The sequence below is a fragment of the Fundulus heteroclitus genome, chromosome 8 (genome assembly GCF_011125445.2).
Source record: "Fundulus heteroclitus isolate FHET01 chromosome 8, MU-UCD_Fhet_4.1, whole genome shotgun sequence".
Classification (NCBI taxonomy): Eukaryota; Metazoa; Chordata; class Actinopteri; order Cyprinodontiformes; family Fundulidae; genus Fundulus; species Fundulus heteroclitus.
Window position 1 is genome coordinate 33,857,274 of NC_046368.1, and position 26,146 is coordinate 33,883,419.

Genomic DNA, 26,146 nt, shown 5'->3' on the forward strand with positions numbered 1-26,146 from the left:
TACGTATTTCTAAAACCGTTAATTGATTTTGAGACAAATATTCAAGTTTGTCTCTTGTACATAGTTTATTTTCTCCTGGAGGGGCTGCGCTGCATGTTTATATGTGGATAAACATTTTTCACACACTATTTTCCACTTCAACACATCTGATTTTGGTCAATTTTCAAAGAGCAGTTAAACTTTTTTTTTTTTTTGTATTCAGAGTATGTGACTGATGGGAACAGGTCTGTTTAGGCCTGTTGTTCAGTCCTCCCTCAGTCCTCCCTCTGTTGGGCATGACCATGTGACATATCTCATCAGAGATGCTTCGGCAGACCAAAGAGAAAAGAGTAGGAAGTGAGATGTTGGAAGATTTCAAGTTTAATACAAAGTAGAGTTCTAAAGCCTGCTTGAAGAAAAAACGGAAACTGTACACAGTGAGAGCAGGATGCACACAGCGATCCTCTAATCCAGATGTTTGATGCCACAGATCCGGGGATCAGTCATGAACTGAGGGTGCTTATGGGTCACCGGCATGAAACCTGCGGGTGTGAGGAAAAAATAAAAGATCATTACTGACCTTAAACAAAATAAGGAAACAAAGCAGGTCAATCAAACTTCTATAAGTATAGAAATGACTTAAGAAAATTCCCAACGTTGTCTTTAGTTTCTTTCCCTGGAATCAGTTTTATAGTTGTAGCTTTTTTTCAAACGTTCTGTTTCCCAGACATGTTCTGTCAGAACAAGACAATAGCGGATCTGCTGGGTGTCACTTCCCGCAGCAGTGAGACCACTGCCGACACAGAACCACCAGCTTGCTCCCGCTGCCCACCCTATCAACCATCTGACCACACACTGTGGTTATTGCATTGGCTTCACATCAGCCTGGTAATTACGCAGCTGTAGTTCATTTCCCCTCTGTCTGGGTGCTAAACGGGTCCAGCCAGCGTGTGTTCTTACAAACCAACAGCTGAAGAGCTCTCACTACCTACCCAGTGAGTGAGCCTTCTTTATGGCTTTGGAGATCTCCTTCTGCTTTCTGCCACACAACCCTGGAGGACACAGAGAGACACTGTGAGCGTGAGCAGCCTTCAGGGCGGGACGCCGTGAGCAGCAGCAGCTCACCTGTGATGTGCCGGCCGTAGATCCTGCCCGTGTGAGGCGAGATGAACTGGGATAGCAGCTGGGGGGGGGACAGGTGGGAGAACAGGTCACTGTGTGCTCGCGGTGTAACCTCAGTAAAACACAATGCTGCTACGCCGCACAGACACGAGGATGAGATCAGCTGCTCTAGATGCTGCTCATAGTCACATTTCTCTCATCACTCCTAATTATAGACATTACAAAAAGCTAAGGCACTGAACAGCTGGATGAACTGAGGAGGAGCTAAAGCATATTACTGTAAATAACAGTACATTAGTGTTTTGTTTGTTATTTTCTTGGGGGTGGGAGGGGGGGGGGGGGTTGAATATGCACATATATATATTTTTTTTATTTCCCTTATAACTTCGCTGACAGCAAAGTGGAACCAGGGTCACTTGGTCACATGTGGAGCAACCTGGTGATTAAAGTTGATTCTGATCAACGATGATCATCCCCCAGAAGCTGCGAGTCTAGATTTTCAGCCAGGGCTTCAATCTTTAGAAATGCACGTAAGTGGGTTTAAGAAGAGAAAAAACCCTGATAGAAGCAGAAAACCAGCGCTGCGGTTGTCCTGGCTTGCATGCTGGAACCCTGAAGTTTCACTGACTCACCTGGACGTTTTTAAAGTCCACAGTGACGCTGCACAGCACGCAGCCCCTCCGAGGCTCCTTGGACGGAGTCTCTGCTTTCATCGGCTGCACAGACAAACATGCTGTTATCACACACTCATTCTGCGGCCTCAGGTACCACGTCCTAGCCGTAGCTCACTTACAGCGTCATCTTTCTGCAGGGCTGCGGCTGACGTCAGGCTCCTGTGTGCTGCGAAGAGAACAGAGGATCAGTACCGATCACACCGAGAAACGACCCAGACCAACAAACAGACCCTGGCGGGATCACACCGCGGAGCCACGTTTGGCTGTCCCGACCCGGACAGATACTCACTGCTGCTCCTGTGTAGATATAAGGCAGCCTTCAGCCTCTGGAGCCCTCTAACACACAACATTTTGACCTGACACAGGGCAGGAAGAACCACTGGGACGACAGGAAACACCGGCGATGTCACTATGGTTCCGGATATCCCCAGTCTTTCCGTAGTTGCGCTTTTATTTTAGCTTTTCTAAAAGTCAACGTCCTTTGTTTGTTTACATTAAATATGTTGTATTTATGTGTTCTTTAAAAAGTACCGCATCCGCATTCACGGTTTCCACTTTTCAGTGACGGACAGAAATACGCAACGGACTATGTTTGTTCCTCCAAAGATGAATCCAAGACAAGATGGATATCTCCCTAAAGCACGCTGCACTCTCCGGTTCTCGGTCAGGTCCACACAACCCGGTGTGCGAAACTCAGCTTCCCTGTGAAAATCTGTTCCCCCTGTGTAGGGAGCGCGCATTGCAGCCATTTTCACGATTTCTCGGTAAAACAACTCATATAATCATGTCAAGGTTGTAACATTCAGTTTAATCGGCAGCTTTTGTTTACAAAATTGTAAAATAAAAATAAACGAGGTCTTCTTACGCTGTTTTGTGTTATTTTAAACGCCAAGATAATCTGTCTTTTTCCAACTTTTGTCACTTAAGCCTGACAAATAAAAATAAGACACCAAACAGAGTATTCTAACACGTAGTGTGTATTTATGATTTTCCATTGCTGAAATAAGAGGATGGAAACTGGCTGATAGCAGGGCACAAAAATTAAGACTTCCTGAAAAGACGAGAGTGTAGACTTCCTGGTAAATCCCGTTGTAATGTAAAATATGACAGATTACTGGATTATGGACATTTCTAGTATACTACATGCTATCACACAACAATTTGTTTAACACCTGTTTAACACCTGCTGCTTGTCCACGTTGAAGAAAAAAAATACTTACCGATAGTATATTTATTTACAACTGAGCAGTAAATAATCACTCAGATAGCATGAATTCAAACTAAAAAAAAAAAAAAAAAAATTATTGATCCCAAAGAGAAATTAAATTATTAAATGACTACATCAAATCAAAGTTGGGCTTTTGAAACTTCACAGCAGATTATTTAATTCATAACTACATGATTCATAACTACAAGAGCAATGGTAATCTGCATCATGCAAAAGAACTGCTAAATTTACTTGTTTATTTGAAAAGGTGAACATATTTCTTACATTTCTTAGGTAAAATCCGTTAACAAATGTTAGATTTTTTTATGTAGAATGAAAATATATTAAGGACAAAACATTGTTTATTCAGCAAAACTAAAGAACTTTGTTGCAGAACAACTGGACTAAGTCAGCACCTTTCAGTCACAGCAACAGGCTGAATCAGAGGATTCAACTGTTTTTGTTCCCCATCAACAGTCGGGTTAGATCAAAGTTAGTTTAAGCTTACAATTTATTTTGTTTAATAAGTTTATTTTAGAAAACGACGCGCGGGTTTCAAACATTATCCAACACGTGGAAGTACGAAAACGGAAGTAACGGCGGCTTCCTCTCCGCTCTCGGCGAGTCCCTTTACTCTGACGTCAGCGGTGATCAGTTTGAATGTGCGGAGCGGTCTGTGCGTCTTGTTTTTAATGTTGCACCTCCTCAGTTAGCCTACTGTGCTTTCACCTTTTAAAACCGAGCTTTTTTGTTTTTTTTATGGCCGTTTATTCGTTGGAGGAAACAGAATGTGAATGCAGAGCGGCGGTCACAGCTAACCAGAGCTAGCTTCATCCTAGTTGTTGGTTAACGTTACCAGCTGCTGGGAGCAGACAGCTCCTGTTGCTCTGGGAGGAAGTCCGCGTTAGCAGGATGTGAGGCAGGAATGAGCTCCGGGAGGCTCCAGGTCAGAATAAAACGGGTCTGCTCCAGGAAGAGGTCGCGTGACGTTCAGAAGACTCACCTGACACCTGTCCGAAAGCAGGGCAGGGGGGGAGGAGGGTCACCGCCACGCCCCCCCTGCCGGAGGAGCAGCAGCAGAGTCATGGCAGAGCCTCCTGCTGTGGAGGTACCGGGCTCCCGTGGGTCAGTGGGTTGGGATGAACGAACCAGAACCGCACTAAATAGAATGCATTGTGATAGCAGGAGAATCTCTCCCTCCCTCTCAGTGTCCACGGTACTACCGATCTGGGCTTTATAAAGTTCTAATTAAGGCTGGGCATCGATTCAAATTTTACAAATCGATTCCATTGCGATTCTCCAGATTTAGAATTGAATCTTTTCTATCTGATTCGATCTCAAGTTGGATTGCTGGTATTAAAACATTTTTTCAGGTGTTACTTGAATTACATGACTGTGTAGCTGTGCAGCATACTGATACTAGTATTATATTAACATTCAACAGCAGATTAGTAAAGTAATGATAGTTAATGGCGGCTGTAAGGACTAAACCCTCTCCCTGAATGTTGAGACAACTGTTTTCACATACATGCTGTGGGGCAGAATTCCCAAACAGATCCAGGGTAGAAACCAGAGGACACCAGAGATATCTACATCTGTTTGGACACTACCCTGGTCTGTTCTTAAAAATGACATTATTACATTAAAAGTTCACCTCCTGGAGCGGAGTGTGAGCCAGAAGTGTCGGCTCACACATTTACAGTGGAAAATGCATTTAAAAAAATAATCGTTCCTTAGTTATATGAATCCATCTTCAGGAATTAATATGAGAATTGATTCAAAATTAGAAAATAATTGTTTCTACCAGCTCTAGTTTTGAAATAGATCCAATCTAACTTGAACAACTAGACAAAAGCCAGACCAAGGGTGGTTCTGTTTGCACTACGCCAACAGTCACCTTGATAAGCTCCCAATGGCCGCTTTAGAGGGAGGATTGAATGTCTCTTTCCTGTTAGCTGCTTACTGACGATTTGTGTCTCTCCTCTTGCCTGTCGGTGTCAGTACTGCAGTGATGGCGAAGATCTCTTTGGGGACTATGACAGCATCCTCGAGGACAGCTCCATCCTTGCCAAGCTGGACGATGCAGATCAACACGAAAGACTGCGATCAGAGAAGCTGCAGAGTTTCGGGACCCCGCAACCTTCCGAAGGCCGTGTGTCCCAATCCCCCGAGGGCTGTGTCGCCGACCCGGCGGCTGACGAGCTGGAGGACAACGCTCTTGAGGACCTGCCGCCCAGTCAGCTGCAGTTTCAGGAACAAATCCAAGATCGGGCGAAGAAAAGCAGACTGCAGGTCAGAAACCAAATCTCCACACCGTCCCACAGCGTTGGTGAGATCACCGAGGCTGCAGGAGGAGCTGACACAGAGGATGCAGACCAGAGACCCAGCAAGGCGACGAGGAGAGTTTCGGACCTGCTGAAGAGGACGATGCTCCATAACGCAGCGTCTCCTGTCGGTGTGTCTCGCATCACGGTGCTGAAGGAGGCGGTCGTTTCTGAGGAGATCAGTGTCGCCATGCAGGCCATGGAAACAATATCCGCTGAGACCACCGACCTTGGGCCTTTCTTTGGACTCCCCAGCAAAGTCAAAGAGCTAATGCACAAACTGAGAGGAATCCAGAGCTTATATGGTGAGAACACCACGCATCAGAAGAAGCCCTGTGCAGAAACGCATGCAGCTGTCATGATCCCAGGGTGTGACCCTGATGGTTTTGGGCAGGTGGTTGAAAATCTCTGTTGTTGTTTTTTCCCAGAATGCTCTTGTTGATGTTTTGCACTACTCCAGGATTATTTTCCTACAGTACACTAGCAGACTGGGAGGCCTGCGGCTGAAACACATCGGTTACTCAGCTAGATGCTGAGAAGGAGTTCAGGATGTTGTACTAAATCACTGACGCGTGCCTCTAAAGAACCACAAGGTTTTACCAAATAGCGCAGCGTCCGTCTGAAAGGAAGAGTTCTAACGTGTTTTGTGTGTGTGTGTGTGTGTGTGTGTTGTGTGTGTGTGTGTGTGTGTGTGTGTGTGTGTCAGACTGGCAGGAGACCTGTCTGAACCTGGACTGCGTTCAGCAGAGGAGGAACCTGATCTACTCCCTCCCCACCAGCGGAGGGAAGACGCTGGTGGCAGAGATCCTCATCCTCAGGGAGCTTCTGTGCAGGAGGAAGGACTGCCTGTTCATCTTACCGTACATATCTCTGGTGCAGGAGAAGGTGCTTTCCACACGCGCAGCCCAAACAGCCCCTCATCATTTGTGGAGGCGAATGTCTCCTCCAGCAGCTCTGGTCACACACACAGCAATGACACGGCAGCAGTTTCGGAGGATAGGCAACACACTGACAGGTGGAATCGAGGTTGCCCGGGTAGGGCTGGACAATATGGGAAAAAAGCATATTGATAAAATAGAAATCATATTGATCGATATCGATAATTTTCAACAAATTCAAAATGTATATTTTATGTGCAGCCCTGGCCATTTTATGCTGTTGCTTAGCGACCTATTTTTAGATACAGAAAACACAAAAACACTGAATTCAAACTCAACCTTCTATTCAACCAACTTTTTACCAAAACTACAAGTTTTTAAAAAATGAAATGGAACACATGCTCTCTGAACTCGTTGAAGGGGGCGGAGCGTTCCTGGGTCTGTGTATGTGATTGGTTGAAGGGATGTAACGACTATGATGTTAACTAACATGGTTAGAATGCAAAAGGAAGGAAAACTGTTACTGTTGAACTTTTTATTGACCTTTATTTCTATCATCAATATACATCTGTCGATCGATATGTATTGCTGAATTATCGTCCAGCTCTATACCCGGGTTTGAATGCTTTGCAAGTCTGCAAAGCCTTCAGTAGCTATTTGTGTAACACAACTCATGTGAGAAACAGATTTTCACATATGATTTAGTCTTCAGTCTGCGCATTGTAATCAAATATGGCTTATAGGATTAACCAGTATATCAGCCTTGTGTGACACCAGTTCCCCTTTTTCTCACCAATCTGTTTGGGGTTGTCATCCTGCGTGCTAGGTCCGCGGACTGGCGAGGTTTGGCCTGGAGCTAGACTTCATGGTGGAAGAATACGCCGGCAGCAAGGGCCGGTTTCCGCCAGTGAAGAGGAGAAACAGGAGGTCCCTGTACGTCGCCACCATAGAGAAGGCCCACAGTCTGGTCAACTCGCTGATAGAGACCGGCAGGCTGGAGAACCTCGGGCTGGTGGTGGTGGATGAGGTGCAAACTCTTCTCAGTTCAGTAGCAGCTAGGCCTGAGACAGTTGATCGGATTCATTCATTATTCAAACATATACAGACCGTAAAACAGGCCATGTGCTGAAAGAGCAACCCTCTCAGAGGAGCAGTTAAGTCAGAACTGTGTAGCAATATGGACATTTTGCATTTAGGATTTAAAACCTTCTTTGCTGCCCTAGTGGCAACTGAAGCGAAGGGAAAGCGGCAGAGAAAGTTTACTGCAGTGTTTTGTGTTCCCTCTGCAGCTCCACATGCTGGGTGATGGCAGCAGGGGGGCTGCCATTGAAATGACTCTGGCCAAAGTCCAGTACATGAGCAGTGAGTGGCTCCTCCTGGGAAACGCCGTAGAGTCGATCGTCATTGAATGGAGGTGAAACGCTGCTGTGTTGTTGTTTTTTCCAGAAGCAACCCAGATTATTGGAATGAGCGCCACTCTGGGAAACATCACGGATCTGCAGACGTTTCTGGGGGCAGAAAACTACTCGAATGACTTCAGGCCCGTAAGTGAAGGAACAAACAGCCAACTGGGTCCAACAGAACGGCGCCGGGCTGACCTGTGATTTGGAGAGTGTCTCTGGGGGGGGTCCGCTTTGATTGCAGAATTGTATCCGACTATTCATTTACGCAGCCTGGCTGTATTAAAGGTTGCCCTCAGGACGTTGTTGATCTAAAGAGTAACAGTGAAACACGGGCTGGATGGGCAGCTTCAGCTTCCCGTCTATGCGATGGGACCTGCACTGTGTGCGGACACTACTACTAATTCAGTTTACTGACATTTAAAGCAAAGCACGAAGCCAATGCAGCACTGGGGTAGTTACTTTTCTCAACATTTTGTCTGCACTCATAAGTCACCAGTCATATCAAAGCAGTGAGTAAATCTACGCATCTACCTGGTGTTGTTTTAAATAAAGTGTCTGACTGGGATCATTATCCTTCGATGACTGATTGGTATCAGGGACAAATTCCCTGACTGTGCAGTTTGAGTGAACTATGTGTTTGTGTGAGCCGGACTGGTCCGACTCACCTGCATTAACTCCACTCTGACTCTTCCAGGTCCAGCTGAAAGAATACGTGAAACTAAACGACACAATCTATGAAGTTGACCCGAAGGAAGAGAACTGCTTCAGATTCTCCCGAATGCTCAATGTTAAAGTGAGTTTTTCTTCAGTTATTACATGTAATACATCTGTCTGCACCCCCCCCCCCCCCAAATTACCAGGATGAGAACAAATGAATGAGACCCATACTAAACTGACTGAATCTGTTTTCCAAAACGCAAGCGATCGTTTCCAGCTGATTTACATGTTTTCATATTTCATATTGATCACTCAAGATCTCCATTCGATATTGATGTTCTGCATTCAGGACGGACCATCGCACAGTGCAGACTTCGATTGTGCTCTAACAAATCAGTGAAACTTCTAATTTCTTCTTCTTCTAACGTATAAAGCCCTTAATAATCAAGCTCCATCATATATCAGAGCTCTGATTACCCCGTATGTTCCTAACAGAGCACTTCGCTCTCAGACTGCAGGTCTGCTGGTGGTTCCTAGAGTCTCTAAAAGTAGAATGGTAGGCAGATCCTTTAGCTATCAGGCTCCTCTCCTGTGGAACCAACTCCCAGTTTTGGTCCGTGAACTCTATCGAGTTCTACTGTTCTTCAATTATGCATTGCTTGTCATAATTTCTGCTTATAACCTTTTGTTCTCTCTCTTTTTTTTTTCTTCATAGTAGGTACACCTGGTCTGGCGTTCTGTTAACTGTCACATCATCCAGAGAAGACAGCTCACCCGCTATTATCATCTAATGTAGAACAGATTACTAGATCAATGTGTGCTTCTGTGCTTTTTTGTCTCTCTTGTTGTGTCTCTGCTCTGTCTTCTGTAACCCCCAGTGGGTGGAGGCAGATGACCGTTCATACTGAGCCCGGTTCTGCTGGAGGTTTTTCATTCCCGCTAATGGGGAGTTTTTCTTTCCACTGTCGCTTCATGCTTGCTCAGTATGAGGGATTGCTGCAAAGCCATGGACAATGCAGACGACTCTCCCTGTGGCTCTACGGTTCCCCAGGAGTGAATGCTGCTTGTCGGGACTTTGATGCAATCAACTGGTTCCCTTATATAGGACATTTTTGACCAATCTGTATAATCTGACCCAATCTGTATAATATGACTGATTTTGACTTTGTAAAGTGCCTCGAGATGACATGTTTCATGAATTAGCGCTATATAAATAAAATGTAATTGAATTGAAAAACCCAGTACTGTCTGGGGGAATGGATGTTAAGTGGTCTGGATCAATGGTCATCCAGACTTTCAAACAGAGAGAGTCCCTAATTAAAGCCGGTAGATTTTCTGCTTTAGCAGAAACCTGTGGGGCACCTTCCTGAAATGGTTGCTCCAGGGACGGTTTAATAATAACAGATTCCTTCTGCAGTACTCCAGCTCAATGCAGAAGATCGACCCGGATCACATCATCGCTCTGGTGACTGAAGTCATCCCAGTGCATTCCTGTTTGGTCTTCTGCCCTACGAAGAAAAACTGCGAGAATGTGGCAGGGATGATCTGCAAGTACCTAAAGAAGTGAGTGGACCGCCCACCGTCTCTTCCCTACACCCGTAGACACACCGGCTGCTATTCACAGCTCCCTGTCCTCTCTCAGAGACTTTCTGCTGCACCGTGAGGCTGAGAAGGCCACCCTTCTTCGAGCGCTGAAGGACGGTGGGAATGGCTCCATGTGCCCGGTGCTCAGGAACGTGGTGCCCTACGGTGTGGCCTACCACCACAGTGGCCTCACCTCGGAGGAGAGGAAACTGGTTGAGGAGGCCTACTCCAGCGGCGTGCTCTGCCTCCTCGCCTGCACCTCCACTCTGGCAGCAGGGATCAACCTCCCCGCCCGCAGGTCAGACCACAACGTATTCACTCCTCAGCCCTAAACCCCTCTGCAGCCTCCACACTTGAGTCTGATTCTTATGATGTCGCTGCTGTTTGCCCCTCTTTTTTAAAACGCCCCATGCTCAGACCAGCACAGTGAACACAGCAGCTTTTTCCCCTAACGCTACCGCTTCTGCTCCTGTCCGATCGCTGTGCTGCCTGCAGGGTGATCCTGCACTCGCCGTACGTGGCCACGGACTTCCTGAAGAGGAGCCAGTACAAACAGATGGTCGGCAGGGCCGGTCGAGCCGGGATCGACACAGTCGGAGAGAGCATCCTCATCCTACAGGAGAAGGACAGGAATATGGTAACTTCACCACCAGCTGGGTTTTATCTGAGGAATGTTGAAGGCACGTGGCTGCAGTACCTTCTGCTCCTGATGTCCAGGGCCCGTCGCTACAAGGGATGACAACATAGGATGAAGATTAACACAAACTCTGTTGAGAATAATAAAGGGTTAGTTTGCACACATAAGAAACATTTATTTTCTACGGAACCATGGAGCTAACTAACCCATAGAAAGGGATTTAGGGGATTTAGGGGTCTATCCGCTTAGACCAGAACCAGAATCAAATGTTTAGTATCTACTAGTATCGAAAAGTCAGCTGGTGGTTGACCTAACAGATTGTGGTTTTATTTTAGGCCAAAGAACTGGTGTGTGCCCCCATGGAGAACTGCTACAGCAACCTGATGCAAGAAGACGGGAAAGGCGTCCTCAGCCTGATCCTGTCACTGATCGGATTAAACGTAAGCTTCTGTCCTATTTCTTTTTATTTTGAATGAAGCACGTGCAGCAAAAATAACATTCTCGCAGTTAAATCAGGGTTTTTTTTTCACGTCTTTTTTTGTTTGCTATGTGAGCTCTGATGTGTTTTATTCTTATTGGTATCCAGAAGTTGGATGTAGATGGTCCTGGACACGTTCATCACAAAGTTACGTTTTCAACCAGAGAAACTCCCAGGAATCAGCTGGGGAAAAGAATGACCCATGAAGACAGTGTTGTTAACCGGTTAGCAGGTCCCTAAACAGCAACAGTAAACGAGCTTGAGTCTGAGGCAACTAGACATCGGCTCAGAGAAACCTCTCCAGAAGTCTTTCCAGGTGGAGCGCTGCTGTTTTCAGGCACTTGGAGGCCCATCCTCCTAGGAGCATTCCAAGGCAGAGGCAAACCAATGACATGAAGCAGTTTATGCAGTCTCTTTGGAATGAGTTTAGGACAGGGTTGTATATGCTTGGGAGCTGGAAGCGCTCTCCCCCCCCCCCCCCCCCTATCAGTGAGTTGTTTAAAAATGAATTTAAAGGAAAAGCCCAGCGAGCTAAGGAGCTATCCAACAGAAAACTATTTTCTACAACACGTCTGCAGATCACTCAGGCTCTCAGGAGAGAGTGAGGCCTTCAGAACAGAAAGGCTGAACAAATTATAGCCAAGTAGGCCTTTTATCCTGCTGTTAAGGAACATACCGGATCTGGGAATGTTGGAATCCTTTTGGAGATCTCTATATTAACTGGAGAATATCCACACGGACAGCAGCTTTTGGAATGGCAGCTGCTCTAACAGATCGAACCACTACTAGAAGATGCTGGAGATGGTTTCCACTGGGAATTATTATTATTATTATTATTATTATTATTATTATTATTATTAATCAGTGGTAATTGTTCAGTCTTTGTTTGAAACAGTGGGAGGCAGCAGTGGCTCTGTAAGATTCCAGCTTTCCTCAACACGTGCCCTTGTGCAAGGGATTTTAACCCCCTGTGCCTACATGTACTCACGTTGTGAGTGAGGCTGGGTGAATATGAGTAGAACTAGTGACTGTTATTGTCTTAGTTCTTAAAGAGACAGGTCACCATTGAACAAAAAGCAGAGCTGGAAGCACAATCCTGATCATTTCAACCCTATTTAAAACACTTTGTTTATTCAATTTATTTATTTAGTTCTATCTTTCTTACTGTTCTGCGCCAGTTGATCTCTTTGCCAGTTTTGGATGATTGGGTTTTTAGGAATGAGAAAATGCTTGAAGTGGCCGTTGAACTTGTGATTGTGCGCTGATGAATCTGAGCCGGTCTCATGTTGTTCCAGATCGCCTCGTCGCTGCAGCAGATAGAGGAGTTCCTGTGCGGCACGCTGCTGTTCGTGCAGCAGCAGCAGCTATGCGTGGATAGGAGTCTGCGGGACGTCGTGCAGCAGTGTGTCGACTTGCTGAGGGGGAAAGACCTCATCGCCGTCGCGGAAGCAGATGCACTCGGCCCAACTCTGCAGATAACCAAACTGGGCCGGGCGGCTTACAAAGGTAAACTCTTCTGTAGATTTTACCAGGTGGACAGAGACGAGCGACCATTAACGGGGATGTTCCACAGGGCTGGGGGTCTGGGTGGGGTCTGTCAGTGCTCCCTGAGCTCACGGTGGGTCTGGGGGTTCTCTGGGTTGTGAGCTGTTGGTGGTGTTTTGGTACTCATCTTACTTTGTTAGAATAAAACTATTAAGTAGGATTCTATAAGAGAATGCACTGAGTGTTTGAATACGTGGCCATTCTTAGGTTAGGTTTTTTAAACTGTTTCTGAGCAGTTTGGTTCTGTGACCGTCACTGGTGTAAGCCAATGGTTCCAACCCGCTATGTTCCAGGAAGCGTAAACAGCCCCTGCTCAAACAGTGTGTGCTCAGGGCTGGCCAGCCTGGTCAGAACATCCTGTCTTTACAGGGACTCCTGTGTTCTTTAGGTTCAGTGGATCTGACCTACTGTGACGTCCTTTACAAAGACCTGTCTAAAGGTCTGGAGGGGCTGCTGCTCAACAGCTACCTGCACCTGGTCTACCTCGTGACCCCCTACGACCTGATCCCTCAGTGCAAACCCGACTGGATCATTTACTTCAGACAGGTACGCAGCCTCCCTCAGACAACTCTCCAGCTGGTCCTCGGTGCTCCCCGCTAACCAGCCGCTTCCTGTCTGCAGTTCACCCTGCTGTCTGCTTCAGAGCAGAAGATGGCTTCTGCCGTTGGAGTCCCAGAGAGCTTTGTGGCCAGAAAAGCTGCCGGACAGACGGTCAAGAAGGTAACAGCGGCGTGCTTGGATGGCACAGGGGTAGTGAGCACGACCCATTAAGGAGGCCTTAGTCCTAGATGTGGCTGACCTGGGTTCGATTTCCTTTGCTACATGTCTTCCCCCTTTCTAAAAACTCCCTTTCCTGTCAGATTGTATGAAAAACAAGCCACTAGTGCCGTAAAAACCCCCAGAAAAAAAGAGTATAAAAAAGAAGGTAAGAGGGCTAACGTCATCAAACACTGAATGGCTCTGAGACGCCGCCATAAAGATCCTGACCTAAACTCAGTCCTGTGGGCTAAACATACACATTGCTCAGGTGAACCTCAGAGCACTGCCTGTGAGAAAAGTTGGAAATTAGGAAACGTTCATTGGAATGTTTCAAGGAAGCAAGCACAAAAAGATTTGAAAAACTTCAAAATCGTAACGACGTAAACATTTTAACAACATGTCGGTGAAAGAAATCTACAGTAGAATCTGGGACCGTGATAGAATTTGACATGAGGCGGCGTATCCAGCATGGATTGTACAGTGATGCCACACTGCACCAAGCAATGCCCAACAGCAGCGTGACAGTGTTAGTAAGTGGAAAACCCAACCGTGTGTTTCAGAACATGGACCTGGTGGTGGTGAAGCGGATGTACCTGGCTCTTGTCCTTTTCTCTCTGCTGAAGGAGACCAACGTGTGGAGCGTAGCCGAGAGGTTCCAGCTGAGCAGAGGCTTCGTGCAGACGCTGCTCAGCTCCGCCTCGGCCTTCTGCTCTTGTGTGCTGCACTTCACTGAGGTACCCTCCACCCCAATTAGTACACACACTTCTGCAAACAGGGCTTTACAAAAGTATTATATATAGGATTCCTTTTGCCACCTTACAACCAGAATCCTCAATGTGTGTTGTTTTTTTTTTTTCATTTAAAACATAATTTAGTGCATAATTGTGAACTGGAAGTGAAACAATACCTGGTTTACATTTTTTTACTAATTAAAATCGGAAAAGTTTGGTCTGCATTTGTATTTAGCTACCCTGAGTGGATCTCTGCAGCTCCTCCAGAGTCACCATCATCCTCTTGGCTGCTTCTCTGATTATTGCTGTCCTTGCCTATCCTGTCAGTTCAGGTGGACCTCCATGTCCATGTTTAATTATAGTTCTCAAACTTTTATTCTAAAAGACTACATTAGCATTCTATAAATTATTTCTAAAACCCTGCAAAAACTATCAGCGATCTTGACTTTTAATATAGAATACCTGTTGCTCCTCTTTTGCAACCTGCCACAGTATATGAGTGCTTAAAGAATGTCCCACTACATTGTCTCGGTGTAGAGAACACCGGTGGGTGTGTGTGTGTGTGTGTGTGTGTGTGTGTGTGTGTGTGTGTGTGTGTCAGTGCGTGCGTGTGTGTGTCTGGATTCTTAATCTGATTCACAATGTTGTCAAACGAATGTTGGCCCTGTGGGGCAAGCTTCATGGGCCGAAAAGGTGACTGCAGAGGCCATGTTTAACTAACTCTTCCCTTGGCTTTGAGTTGCCAAATAGTTCCATGCCAATGGCACACACATGTTCGTCCTCTGAGCTCTCAGAATCTTCAGGATTTGCGTTCAACGGTTTTTGGGAGTTTCTTTGTCTTTAATGTGCTTCTATTCTTTGGTAGGAGAATCTTGGATTTTTGCTCCCTGTTCTTTGTTCCTCTCCCATCAGTGCTTGTTAGACATCAGTGAGGTCTGTTCTCCTGTCAGCTGATTTCCTTGACCCTGTATTTGGAAATGGCTGTATGTCCGATAGACTGAATGTTTGACCTGTCGACGATCCTGAGGTGCTTGACTGATCTATGGGACAAGGTGACGTCATGAATAATAGAGGGGTTGGAGGTGAGCCTGTGGAGAAGAGGTTGTCGCCAGGTGAGTGGGAGGAGAGTACGGCTGGAAAGTAGCACCTGTCTGTGATGAACGTGGGTCTGGGCGGTCTGGTCAGGATGCATAGTCACGCGCCTCAAAAATGTCAGGGTCCAAGGGACAAATACCTGGGCTGGAAACCAGCTGGAATGTTTCTGGGGGTTGCAGGTGACGTCTGAGCAGTCTTCATAACACCTGGAATGTCATTTCGCCGTTGTTTCGGCAGGATTCATCTTCAGCCAGGTATGGGGTTTCCGTGCGGTAGTAAAAGGTGGTAAATTAAATTAGCTCAAATTAAGGCCAGTAAAAGCTAAACAGAACCTGACTTGGTAGTACATGTTTCATCACCCCTTCAATATATTCTGACATTTCTATTGATGCTGACTTTTTGTTTTAAGTTTGTTTAACTATAAAATCTGTATAAAAACATATTACTACGGCAGGACCTGAGCCGACGTTGTTAGGTTCTATTGGTTCTGCCGTCCAGTACTGTCGGAACCGCTTAATATCTTGAGACTAGCGAGTCATTTCGTGCCTCACCGTGGGAAAATGTAAGTTTTCACAACTTTGGTTCCATTTTAATCTTTCAGAGATCACACTTTCATCCCACCTTTCTCCTCCTTCATGTCCAATGTTTCCCCTACCAATCTGTAGAGACAGGGAAGCAGTAAGAAGAGATGAGAGAGAGAGAGGGTAAGGTCTGGTGATGAGTTAGTTGTTTGAGCTAGCCAGTTAAGTTAGTAACATTATTAGCAAGTCTATTAACATAATGCCTACTAGCTGTTTTTCTTTTTTTTCTTTTTTTTTTTGCTGCTTTAGAGATTGAGGATCAAGGTGCTAGAGTATGGGAGGGTGGAGGAGGAGACACTGACAGGCAAGAGACAGGTGAAAGTCAGCACCTTGAAGATGAAGAGGGAGCAGTTACGAGAGAAACAGATGAAAGTCAAGAAGAGAGAGCAGCAACCGGTGTCCACAAACAAGAAGGGGACATTAGTGACTCAGGGGGAATGCATGATGATGCTAAACAACTGAAGTTTTCCCACTATCCCCAGCGCAGCTTTAGGGGTAAAAAAAAGCGTTCAAAATAATTTGAAACTCCCTAGTTAGAATGTTCTGTAACTAAAGATGCAGCTTTTTTGTTTCTCTTGTAGGATGTTTCGTAAACATGTGAAACATGACTCATTTGTGAGCACTGGTTTAACTAACTGTAAAAAAAAAAGCTCTGGGTCTCTTCGGAGAGCATGAGAAAACACCTGCCCATAAAGAAAGTACAAAGGCATGGCACAGCTTCAAAGCCAATGCTGTTCATGGTAGTGTAGTTGAACAGCTGCATTCAGCACATGAGGTAGAAATCAAGGAGAGAGGGGAACACTTCTGCTGTATTGTGGCTGTGACACAGTTCTGACCCAAACAAACATTCCATCCCCTGGCCACCATGAGGGAGCATCAAGCCACAATCAGGGACATTTTCTTTAGTGCATGAAACTTTTAAAGCAGCTCAATCATTTCTCCAGTCGTACTCATCCCCATCACATAGTACATATGTATCCCCATCATCCCAAAATGAGATGACTGAGTGCTGTGCAGATGAGGTTACAGCAGCTATTGGTTTTCAGTTATTGCAGATGAAGCCAGAGGTTGAAAGAGAGCAGTTGGCTATATGTGTTCGTTTACATCAGTAATGGGGGAGTGTTTACTGGCAGTGGTGGAATAGAGGGAATTTAATGCAGAAAGCATAACTACTGTGAGTGAAGACCAGTTGATCTGTAATGGCATTGAAGGTCTGAGGTGTGTTGCACAAGCTTATGATGGTGCAGCTGTGATGAGTGGCGCAGTTGGAGGGGTCCAAGCCAAATGCCGGGTCAAGCATCCAGATGCCATTTATGTGCACTGCCATGCACATCACTTACATTTAGTGGTGTTTCACATCTGCCAACCAATACCTGAGGCCAGAAACTTGTTTGACCTCTTGCAGAGTTTATACTCATTTGTAAGTGTCTCTCTTGTAAACCATCACAGTTTCAGAGAGGTGCAAAAGCAGCTGGGTTTGCAGCCATCTGAACTTGTCCAGTTGTCAAAGAATGCCCTCTTACAGAACTTCCCTGCTGTTCTTCAGTGCCTTTCCAGCATTAACACCTCCATGGCGGTGGAACTCCACATGAAACTCAGCAGATTTTCCACAGTATACCTGTTATTGATGTGCAAGGTCTTTCTGTCTGTAACTAAGAATCTGCACAAATATTTGGAGACCTGGCTAAGGCTACAGAGTACAAGGGAGCTGTGTGGGATACTCTGATGCGTACAGACGAGAAGGCTGCTCAGCTGTATCATACAGTGAAGACCCTCTGTGCAGCAAATCACATCCCTGAATCATGACCTACACGCAGACAAAGGGGAAGCAGAAGCTGATGTTTATGTGGTGGAGTCTAGTTGTGGAGCAGTGAGTGACCTCAGTGATTCAGAGAAGCTTGGAAGAAAGCTGTATCTCCCTTGCCTTGACAGGATGGTCGCTGAGATGGATGAGTGTTTTTCATCTCTTAATGGACAAATTCTCAGAGGTATTCAGGCCTGTGACCCAGAATCAGACAGCTTTCTCTCTGAGGAGCACTCCACAGGTCTGGCAGATCATTACAGTATTGGTCTGAAATCAGGAGGTTTCAGTGGCCAAAAATGATCTAGCCTCCAAAAAAGAAAGCCTTGCAATCAAAGATATGCAGTGCATTTTCAACTTGCTGGATAACACCATGTTTCCAACGCTGGCGCAGATCATTCAGATCTCCCTAACAATCCCAGTCAACAGCTGTAGTTCTGAAAGGTCCTTCAGTGTGTTGAGACAGCTCCACACTTGGCTGAGCTGCACAATGGGACAAGACAGGCTTCATCATCTTGCTATTTTAGCAGTAGAGAAGGAAGGATTGACCGCTTTGCGAAAATGAAAAAAAAGTGGTACACTTTAGTGCTCAAAGAATAAAAAATTCAGTTCAGTTACTATGGAATGTATATGAGGAGACTTTTGATTTGTCATAGTTTGTGATGGCTTACATTATTTTGCTGCCATGTTAAAAATGTTCAATTCAATTCAATTCAATTTTATTTATATAGCGCCAAATCATGAAACATGTCATCTCAAGGCACTTTACAAAGTCAAGTTCAATCATATTATACAGATTGGGTCAGATTATACAGATTGGTCAAAAATTTCCTATATAAGGAAACCAGTTGATTGCATCAAAGTCCCGACAAGCAGCATTCACTCCTGGGGAACCGTAGAGCCACATGAAGAGTCATCTGCATTGTACATGGCTTTGCTGCAATCCCTCATACTGAGCAAGCATGAAGCGACAGTGGGAAGAAAAACCACCCATTAACGGGAAAAAAAACCTCCGGCAGAACCGGGCTCAGTATGAACGGTCATCTGCCTCGACCGACTGGGGTTACAGAAGACAGAACAGAGACACAACAAGAGAAACAAAAAAGCACAGAAGCACACATTGATCTAGTAATCTGTTCTACATTAGATGGTAGTAGCAGGTGAGCCGTCTTCTCTGGATGATGTCACAGTTAACAGAACGCCAGACCAGGTGTACCTACTATGAAGAGAAAAGAGAGAGAACAGAAAGTTAAAGCAGAAATGACAACACATAATGCATAATTGAAGAACGGTAGAACTCAATATAGTGAGAAAATTAGATCCTGATATACTCCAGTAACCTAAGCCTATAGCAGTAAAACTATAAAGGTAGCTGAGAGTAACATGAGTCACTAGTTATAATTTTTGTCAAAAAGAAAAGTTTTAAGCCTAGTCTTAAAAGTAGACAGGGTGTCTGCCTCACGGACCAAAACTGGGAGTTGGTTCCACAGGAGAGGAGCCTGATAGCTAAAGGATCTGCCTCCCATTCTACTTTTAGAGACTCTAGGAACCACCAGCAGACCTGCAGTCTGAGAGCGAAGTGCTCTGTTAGGAACATACGGGGTAATCAGAGCTCTGATATATGATGGAGCTTGATTATTAAGGGCTTTATACGTTAGAAGAAGAATTTTAAATTCTATTCTTGATTTAACAGGAAGCCAATGAAGGGAAGCTAAAATTGGAGAAATATGATCCCTCTTGTTGATTTTCATCAGAACTCTTGCTGCAGCATTTTGGATCAGCTGAAGGCTTTGAACTGCATTTTGTGGAATTCCTGATAGTAAAGAATTACAATAGTCCAGCCTTGAAGTAACAAATGCACGGACCAGTTTTTCAGCATCACTCCTGGACAGAATGTTTCTAATTTTGGCGATATTCCGGAGGTGAAAAAAGGAAACTCTGGAAACCTGTTTAATATGGGATTTAAATGACATGTCTTGGTCAAAAATAACACCAAGATTTTTTACTTTATTACCAGAGGCCAGGTTAATGCCACCCAGATTAAATGATTGGTTAAGAAGTTTATTTTTTGAGGACTCTGGCCCAAAGATTAAAACTTCGGTCTTGTCAGAATTTAGATGCAGGAAATTTAAAGTCATCCAGCTTTTGATGTCATCAAGACATGACTGCAGTCGAAGTAATTGATTGGATTCATCAGGATTTATGGATAAATATAGCTGAGTATCATCAGCATAACAGTGGAAATTAATCCTATGCTGTCTGATAATTTTGCCTATCGGAAGCATATATATAGTAAAGAGAATTGGTCCAAGGACTGAACCCTGTGGTACTCCACAGGTGACCCTAGAGTTTGAGGAAGATGTTCACATTTGTTACAATAAATATGCTCTTGCACCCATTAATACCTTGAGTAGTGTTGTCAAACGATTAAAAATTTTAATCGCGATTAATCGCATAATGTCAATAGTTAATTGCATATATTATCTTTTTATTTCTGAAAGTGTAAAAGCCTATTTGAGCATTTTAATATGCAATTTTGCAATAAATGACACTAATAAAAAACCTGCTTGTACAAAAAATATTTTTATTTTTTATTTTCAAGCACTGGAATTGGAATGAAAACATCCTGGTGCCAAAAAATTTTAAACTCTGGCCAATAATGGCTAAATCACTAATCATAACGGCCTGATGTTTAGACGATGTGTAAACAAATGTGTAAATAAATACCTGTTTTCATGCTGAAATATTTTTTTGCCTCTTAAACAGAGATAGACATGGTATTACACATTAACATATAAATAATACATTTTGCATTTCAATAAAGTTTCAAGTTTTATTGTTAGTTTTTTCACTCTCATACATCTAATTCTGAGCTTTCACACCAACAACAATAATTTCTTTGTGTATTTATGCATGCTGTTTATCGCCACATTCACACACAGGTTTTTTTTAAAGCCTGGAAAAAGGTTTAAAATTTCCTGGTCATTCCAGAGTCTTACACTTTGCTTGCAACTGGGGCAGGAGCTTAATATACTTGAAAGAGAACTGTTTAGCACAGCTTCATGTGCTGACACTGTAACTCCATTTGGCAATGTAATTCAGCCTTAGTTTGTCAAATACAGAGACAACAAATTAATAAGCATTAAAGTATGGTTTATGGATTGGTTTCTGCAATGTTATCAGCATGTAAAAACTTCAGAACCTATGTCTGCTCTAAATGGTTATCTGCACCACATAATCTACTTTCAGCAGTTATCACCGGTTACTGCAACTGTAAACTGCAGAAAACACAGGCAGAGTTGCTCTCTCTGCCTTTACTCTCATTGGCTCCTACGTCTAGAGGAGGATGTTCTCCAGCGCATAATGAGGTGGAGGGATATTTCAGCTGGTTATACTCACGGCGCAGAAGCAGGTCTCTTTATAACTCCTGTTTATCGTCACTTATTTTAGATCCCAAATAACAACTTCACTTTCAGATATGAGCCCAAAAAACCACAACTCGCGACTCGTGAAATTTAAAAGCGACTTTAGAAAAAAGAAGCCCAAAGTCGCATATAATAATCGGACTTGGCAACAGTGAGCATGGCTCTGTTATGCTAAAATATGTACAGCATACTTATGATTCTTGGAACGCCACGGGTAAAAGAAACACAGTCTGGAAAGTGCTGCGGTGAAAAAAACATAAAGAACAGTGTGTGTGTTTTGACGTGCGGGAAAAAAAATGTCAGCGTTATGGTATAACAAAATTAACACGTTAATAACACGTTAAAACTGACAGCCTTAATCTCATTCTGGTAAGAATGTAGCAGTAGGTAGGTGTGTGTGTGGGGGGGGGGTGTGTGTGGGGGGGTGTATGCGGTAGGAGGCCAATGCCCCAGTAGAGCTTCATGCCCCCGGCCAAATCGCATTCTAGACTATTTCTGTCTCAATGTCGTTGCTTCTTTCAGCTCTCCATCTCTGAGTTACACTCCCACCAGAAGAGAGCGAGCAGGGTCGCCTGGTGCTTTGGCAAATATCTGCATTATTTAAGTCTACCAAATTTTTGACGATGGCTGCATTAAAACCTCTCACAGAGTCGGGAATACTAAGCGTCTACGAGCCGCGGAGCCTGTTCTGTTGGGGGAAACATGCAGCAGTTATCAGAGCGATGAGTGCCCCAACTACCCCAGACAGAAGTTGTATCTCCTCGCATCGGGACCGGGTCTGCCTAATACAAATACGAGGATGATTGCGTCTGCTTAAACTCGATTCATAAACAATGCTAAAAATAGCACGTTGTCTACAAGTAAACGGCTCTATGGTAATTTTTAGGTATCCTACAAAAACACAGTTTGCTCTGATTGTTGCACATCACCAAAAGTCTGCCTGCCGGAAACAAAAAGGCACCATCCTGAGTCTGAAAACAGATTAATACTTTATTCTTCCAAAAAAAACATTTTTTAGACCACATGAATGGATCAGAAACAGATTTCATATAAAATAAAATAAACACTGAATAAAGTTACACTCAAAATTATTCTAAACTCTGGCAGATGTAGATTTAAAGAAATTTTCATTCAATAAAGTAAGAAAGAAGAGATGCCTCCATAATATCACCCTGTATAAAAACATCACAGAGACAGAAACACAAAAGTAGACATGGATGCATAAGGGAAAGATGGAGAGAGACAGAAGCTGGCTGCTCATACAGCAGTATTCTGAGATGGTAATAGAAAGTTTAGTGGAAGAAAATATTCGAGGGGACACTGCTGTTCGTTTGTCTCTGGATTGTCTTCTATCTCTGTGTATTTGTCTGGCTGTATTTCCATCCAATTCTTATTCTAATTTTCTGCGCAGTTTTGAAACGTTGCAAAAAAGAAAATGTAGTGTGCACAACCCATATACGGAGGCCTTAGTCCTCGACCCAGGTTCGATTCCGGCTTGTGGTCTTTTCCTGCATGTCTTCCTCCCTCTCTCAAACCACCTTTCCTGTCAGCCTTCTTTGTAAAAAATTAGCAACTACTTCTACAAAATAAGAGGAAAACAACATAAAAAAATACCAATCAGAGGTGTTTCCATCTACTGGTTTCCAGTAATTTAACCAGGGGACGTGAGGCAACATGTCATAAGTTGACGTTGTGCTGTAACAAACAGGAAGTAGAGGTTGCTAACTAGCATAGACCACAGATCAGTAATCAGATCAAGGTTTTTATTAAAGTATTGCTATTTGTTTTTTTGACGGATGAGACTAAAAAAATGCTTGAGTCTCTTCATCAGTCCACACATACCTGTTCTTGCTTCCAGCCATGTTTTCAAGCGTTATGGGAACATTCAAGAAAACGCCGGCAGCAGAAATAGCTGATCAGTCATGTGAGGTAAATGTTCACTACATCAGAGCTTATTCGACAAATGTTTACATTTTTTGGTAGCAAAACATATTGTAGTGGTAGTAAAAAAAAAAAAAAAAAAGCACAAGGTAGTAAATTCAACTCTGCAATTCCTGTATAAACTCAAGGCATCACTTGCAGTGTTCTTCACCATCTTCTTAAATGTTAGATGGACGCTGCGATTCAGTGGCCTAACTTTATGACTGCAGTGGGGAGGGAAGGTAAGTAGCATAACCCCCCTTTACTCTGCAGAAGTTGCTGGCTTTCACTGATAAATGGGAACGATGGTGATCTAGCACAAGCAAAACCTTCTTATGGTCTTTGTGGGTTTTATGAAGTGATCAAAGAATAAGAGAGAAGTGTTCGTCTTGCATCCATCCTCTCACCTGATGTCATAGCACCCACCTGCTTGACCCCAGGTCATGCAAAAGAACGGTCTGGTGACTGGACTTTTGTTACATGTAGTTTCATCTACATTTCTCAGGTAGCTGTCTTCAGAGCTGTGCCTTCCAATGACCTGTCAGAGGTTTTCGAAGAAACTTTCTATATTTGTGTTTAAAACTTGTGACTAATGCAGGGCTCAATTTGACCCGGTTCTCCTCAGTGTTGGGCTTGGCATTATATGCTACTGCAATTGCTAAGCAAACCTAACGTAAAAGAAAGGATAAGTAAGTACCAAAAAAATTAAATGTTTTCAAATTTGTCAGGCGACTTTGCTAGCATCCACCCAGGTTTACCCAGTGGTTTATCAAATGTCTAACAACCACCCCCACCCCACCCCAAAGACTAACTTTTGTTTTTTTTGTGTTTTAAAGCATAAGAACCTTTCCAATAAATAATAAAGAAATGCCCATAATCCATCTTGAATTCTAAATATAAAGTCCACACAACATTTAATCAGGGGTTTCTACCATCAGGTTCCTCTCCCCAGTGTTCACCAGCGTGATCTGTGTACCACAGATTAACACATAATAATGACAAGGTGTGCGGCAATTACTTTAATTGCTGTAAAACAGTCAAATATACTTGGGCATAATGCTGCGAGGTGGATGCATTGGCACTACTGGAGATTGGACATTGAATTAGGAGGAAACAGTTTCAGGGATCAAAGATTTCTTGGCCGCTTTAGACTCTAAGCATTGCCTTCTGCTGTAACATACAGGGGAAAGTGGCTGCACCCCCCAGGTGCTGAGTCCTAACATGCTCTCCAAACCCCTGAGCATAGAGGAGGTGCATAGCGTCCCATTGACTTCCTAAAAGTGGTTTACACATGTAATAAATTCCTTTATGTGAAATGTTTTCAGTTTCTTTGCATTTCACCATGAAAACAAAAATGATCAGCTGACCCATTTTAATCAACATCAACATTCATGAGGTGCTTTGCATTGACCGTTTATGGTTGAATCTGGGTGTGTAGAGGGCAGAACATGAGGCGGTAACTGCAGGCCCGTATTAAGACAATGTGGTGCCCTTGGGCACTATACCCCACACCCCCCCCCCCCCCCCCCCTTACCCGTGCTGTCCTCCGGTCAAAAACAGCAGACATAATCAAGGGGATTTCTGTAATGTAATTTACTATTTACTAACTTACACAACTACATGTAGGCATATGAGCAGTGAGCAATATTCAAATATCTCATTTTAAAATGTTGAAATCAAAAAAATCTTGATTTATTTATCATTTATTATTATTGTGACATCAGTGTTCACAAAACGAATAATGCATGGTCTTTCAACAATTTCAAGTAAATAATATAACAATTTATGAAAAATATATTTTTAAAGCATGTGTCATGTGGTGCCCCCCCATGGTTGGTGCCCCTGGGCACTGGCCCTTATGGATAATCCGGCCCTGGGTACCTGGTACACAGATGTTCAGGTCCAGCTGGGATCTTAAAAGGGAAATTGCACGCTGGTGTGTGTGTGCATGGTTTCATAAATTTCAATCTTTTTCTTGGCATACGTACTGTTTAAGTATGGTTCCAAGTAATGTTTCACAATAGAGACCAGACGATTTTTGTAAATCATCATCTCTGCCTTTATTTTATATTACCTAGGCATACTTAAAATGAATAAAGAAATGCTACTTTTCTGTAAGGAGATAAGACTGTATTTTCAATTGTATAAGGACTAAACAAGGTATGCCAAAAATATTACTTTCTTACCTGTCTCTCTCCCCCGTCCAGGACTTACAAGCTTCTGCGTTACATTAATGCACAGTTTACTGAGTGTATATAGCCTCTGTATATATATCCATTTTATTTTATTGTATTTTTATTTTTTGTCTGCACCATCAACACCAAGTCAAATGCCTTGTAAGTGCAAACCTACTTAGCGATTAAACTTGAGTCTGATTCTGAGAATCGGTTATTGCTCAATAAAATCTGCATCATCTGGTACAATGTGAGAAAGAGGAGAAGCAGGGAGACAGTGAAATGACTCCTGTCCTCATCCCTGACTATCCCTGTTCTTATGATGCTGTCAGTGATTCTAAGGCCTGAGGTTGATCTCAGGTCAGAAAGAAACAATAAATAAACATTGTTTGTGTCTGTGCCCAGGAACTGGAGGAGTTGTGGCCGTTTAAAGCTCTACTGGTGGAGCTGACTCAACGTCTGAGTTACTGCGTGAATGACAAGCTCATTCCTCTCATGGAGGTGGCAGGAGTTCTGGAGGTCAGGAGCTGTTGTGTCCTGGAGGTCTGGGCTTTTACATGTTTAGCTGGAACCCTTTCTTCATCGTTCTCCTCCTGTGCAGTTCAGAGCAAAGCAGCTGTATAATGCTGGCTACAAGACGCTGACTCACCTGGCCAACGCGGATCCAGCCGTCCTCTGCCGGACAGTAGAAAACCTGTACAAGAAGCAAGCCGACCTGATGGTGGCATCCGCTAAAGTGAGTGTCCTGTGTGTCCCCGTAGAGCCGAGCCTGCTCCTGAGTGATAAGATGCTTTGATAAGGTCAGGGATTCAATGAGGTGCAGCAGAACTCCACACAGGCTTCACTGCTCCAACATTATCTGTCACTTTGCACTAAAATACCAGGAGCTCAACCGCAGATCTCTGTAAACTAGGACAGAAGCAGTCTGTTCTTTGAGGGTGTGAAAATAACCTGCGACTGTGTCCGTCAGATGACGTTTCTCTCTCTTCCAGATGCTCCTGAATGAGAAGGCTTCAGCTCTCCAGGAGGAAGTAGACGAGCTGCTGAGTCTGCCCGCAGACCTGCCGCCGCAGCTTTAAACCCACAAACAGCCCAAATTCTTTGCTTTTTGACTGTTGCAGATGTTTATTTTGAATGTTAGGTTTTCCTATTAAAATATTGTATAATCCAGA

General features: G+C 44.0%; 2 protein-coding genes across 3 annotated transcripts; one reads left to right on the forward strand and one right to left on the reverse strand.

The window, feature by feature from the left end:
* Nucleotides 1-337: 337 nt before the first annotated feature.
* mrps18c (mitochondrial ribosomal protein S18C) lies at nucleotides 338-3,948 on the reverse strand. The gene is made up of 7 exons (XM_012860595.3): nucleotides 3,839-3,948; nucleotides 2,065-2,154; nucleotides 1,895-1,941; nucleotides 1,734-1,817; nucleotides 1,105-1,162; nucleotides 972-1,031; nucleotides 338-521 (listed from the first exon to the last, which is right to left on the reverse strand). The coding sequence occupies exons 2-7, from the start codon at nucleotides 2,123-2,125 to the stop codon at nucleotides 445-447; spliced, it is 387 nt and encodes a 128-aa protein (XP_012716049.3). The 5' UTR covers nucleotides 2,126-2,154; nucleotides 3,839-3,948; the 3' UTR covers nucleotides 338-444.
* helq (helicase, POLQ like) lies at nucleotides 3,894-26,146 on the forward strand. 2 transcript variants are annotated; one of them, XM_021311271.2, is made up of 18 exons: nucleotides 3,894-4,090; nucleotides 4,984-5,611; nucleotides 6,013-6,191; nucleotides 7,011-7,211; nucleotides 7,474-7,546; nucleotides 7,631-7,728; nucleotides 8,282-8,380; nucleotides 9,662-9,807; nucleotides 9,887-10,126; nucleotides 10,324-10,465; nucleotides 10,801-10,905; nucleotides 12,239-12,449; nucleotides 12,877-13,034; nucleotides 13,110-13,208; nucleotides 13,808-13,981; nucleotides 25,380-25,493; nucleotides 25,576-25,710; nucleotides 25,945-26,146. In XM_021311271.2, exons 1-18 carry the CDS (start codon nucleotides 3,908-3,910, stop codon nucleotides 25,978-25,980), a joined length of 3,021 nt encoding a protein of 1,006 aa, XP_021166946.2. In that variant the 5' UTR covers nucleotides 3,894-3,907; the 3' UTR covers nucleotides 25,981-26,146. The 2 variants fall into 2 exon arrangements, with proteins under 2 accessions (XP_021166946.2, XP_021166945.2); XM_021311270.2 differs by having other exon boundaries at nucleotides 25,967-26,146.

Bases quoted from the DNA above. Each gene is read 5' to 3' on its own strand.
- mrps18c (XM_012860595.3), bottom strand. From the start codon at position 2,125: ATGTTGTGTGTTAGAGGGCTCCAGAGGCTGAAGGCTGCCTTATATCTA. The intron at 1,942-2,064 runs GTGAGTATCTGT...TTCTCTTCGCAG, and splicing joins ATATCTACACAGGAGCAGCA to CACACAGGAGCCTGACGTCA. The intron at 1,032-1,104 runs GTGAGCTGCTGC...TGTGTCCTCCAG, and splicing joins CTACGGCCGGCACATCACAG to GGTTGTGTGGCAGAAAGCAG.
- helq (XM_021311270.2), top strand. From the start codon at position 3,908: ATGAGCTCCGGGAGGCTCCAGGTCAGAATAAAACGGGTCTGCTCCAGG. The intron at 6,192-7,010 runs GTGCTTTCCACA...CCTGCGTGCTAG, and splicing joins TATCTCTGGTGCAGGAGAAG to GTCCGCGGACTGGCGAGGTT. The intron at 9,808-9,886 runs GTGAGTGGACCG...GTCCTCTCTCAG, and splicing joins ATCTGCAAGTACCTAAAGAA to AGACTTTCTGCTGCACCGTG.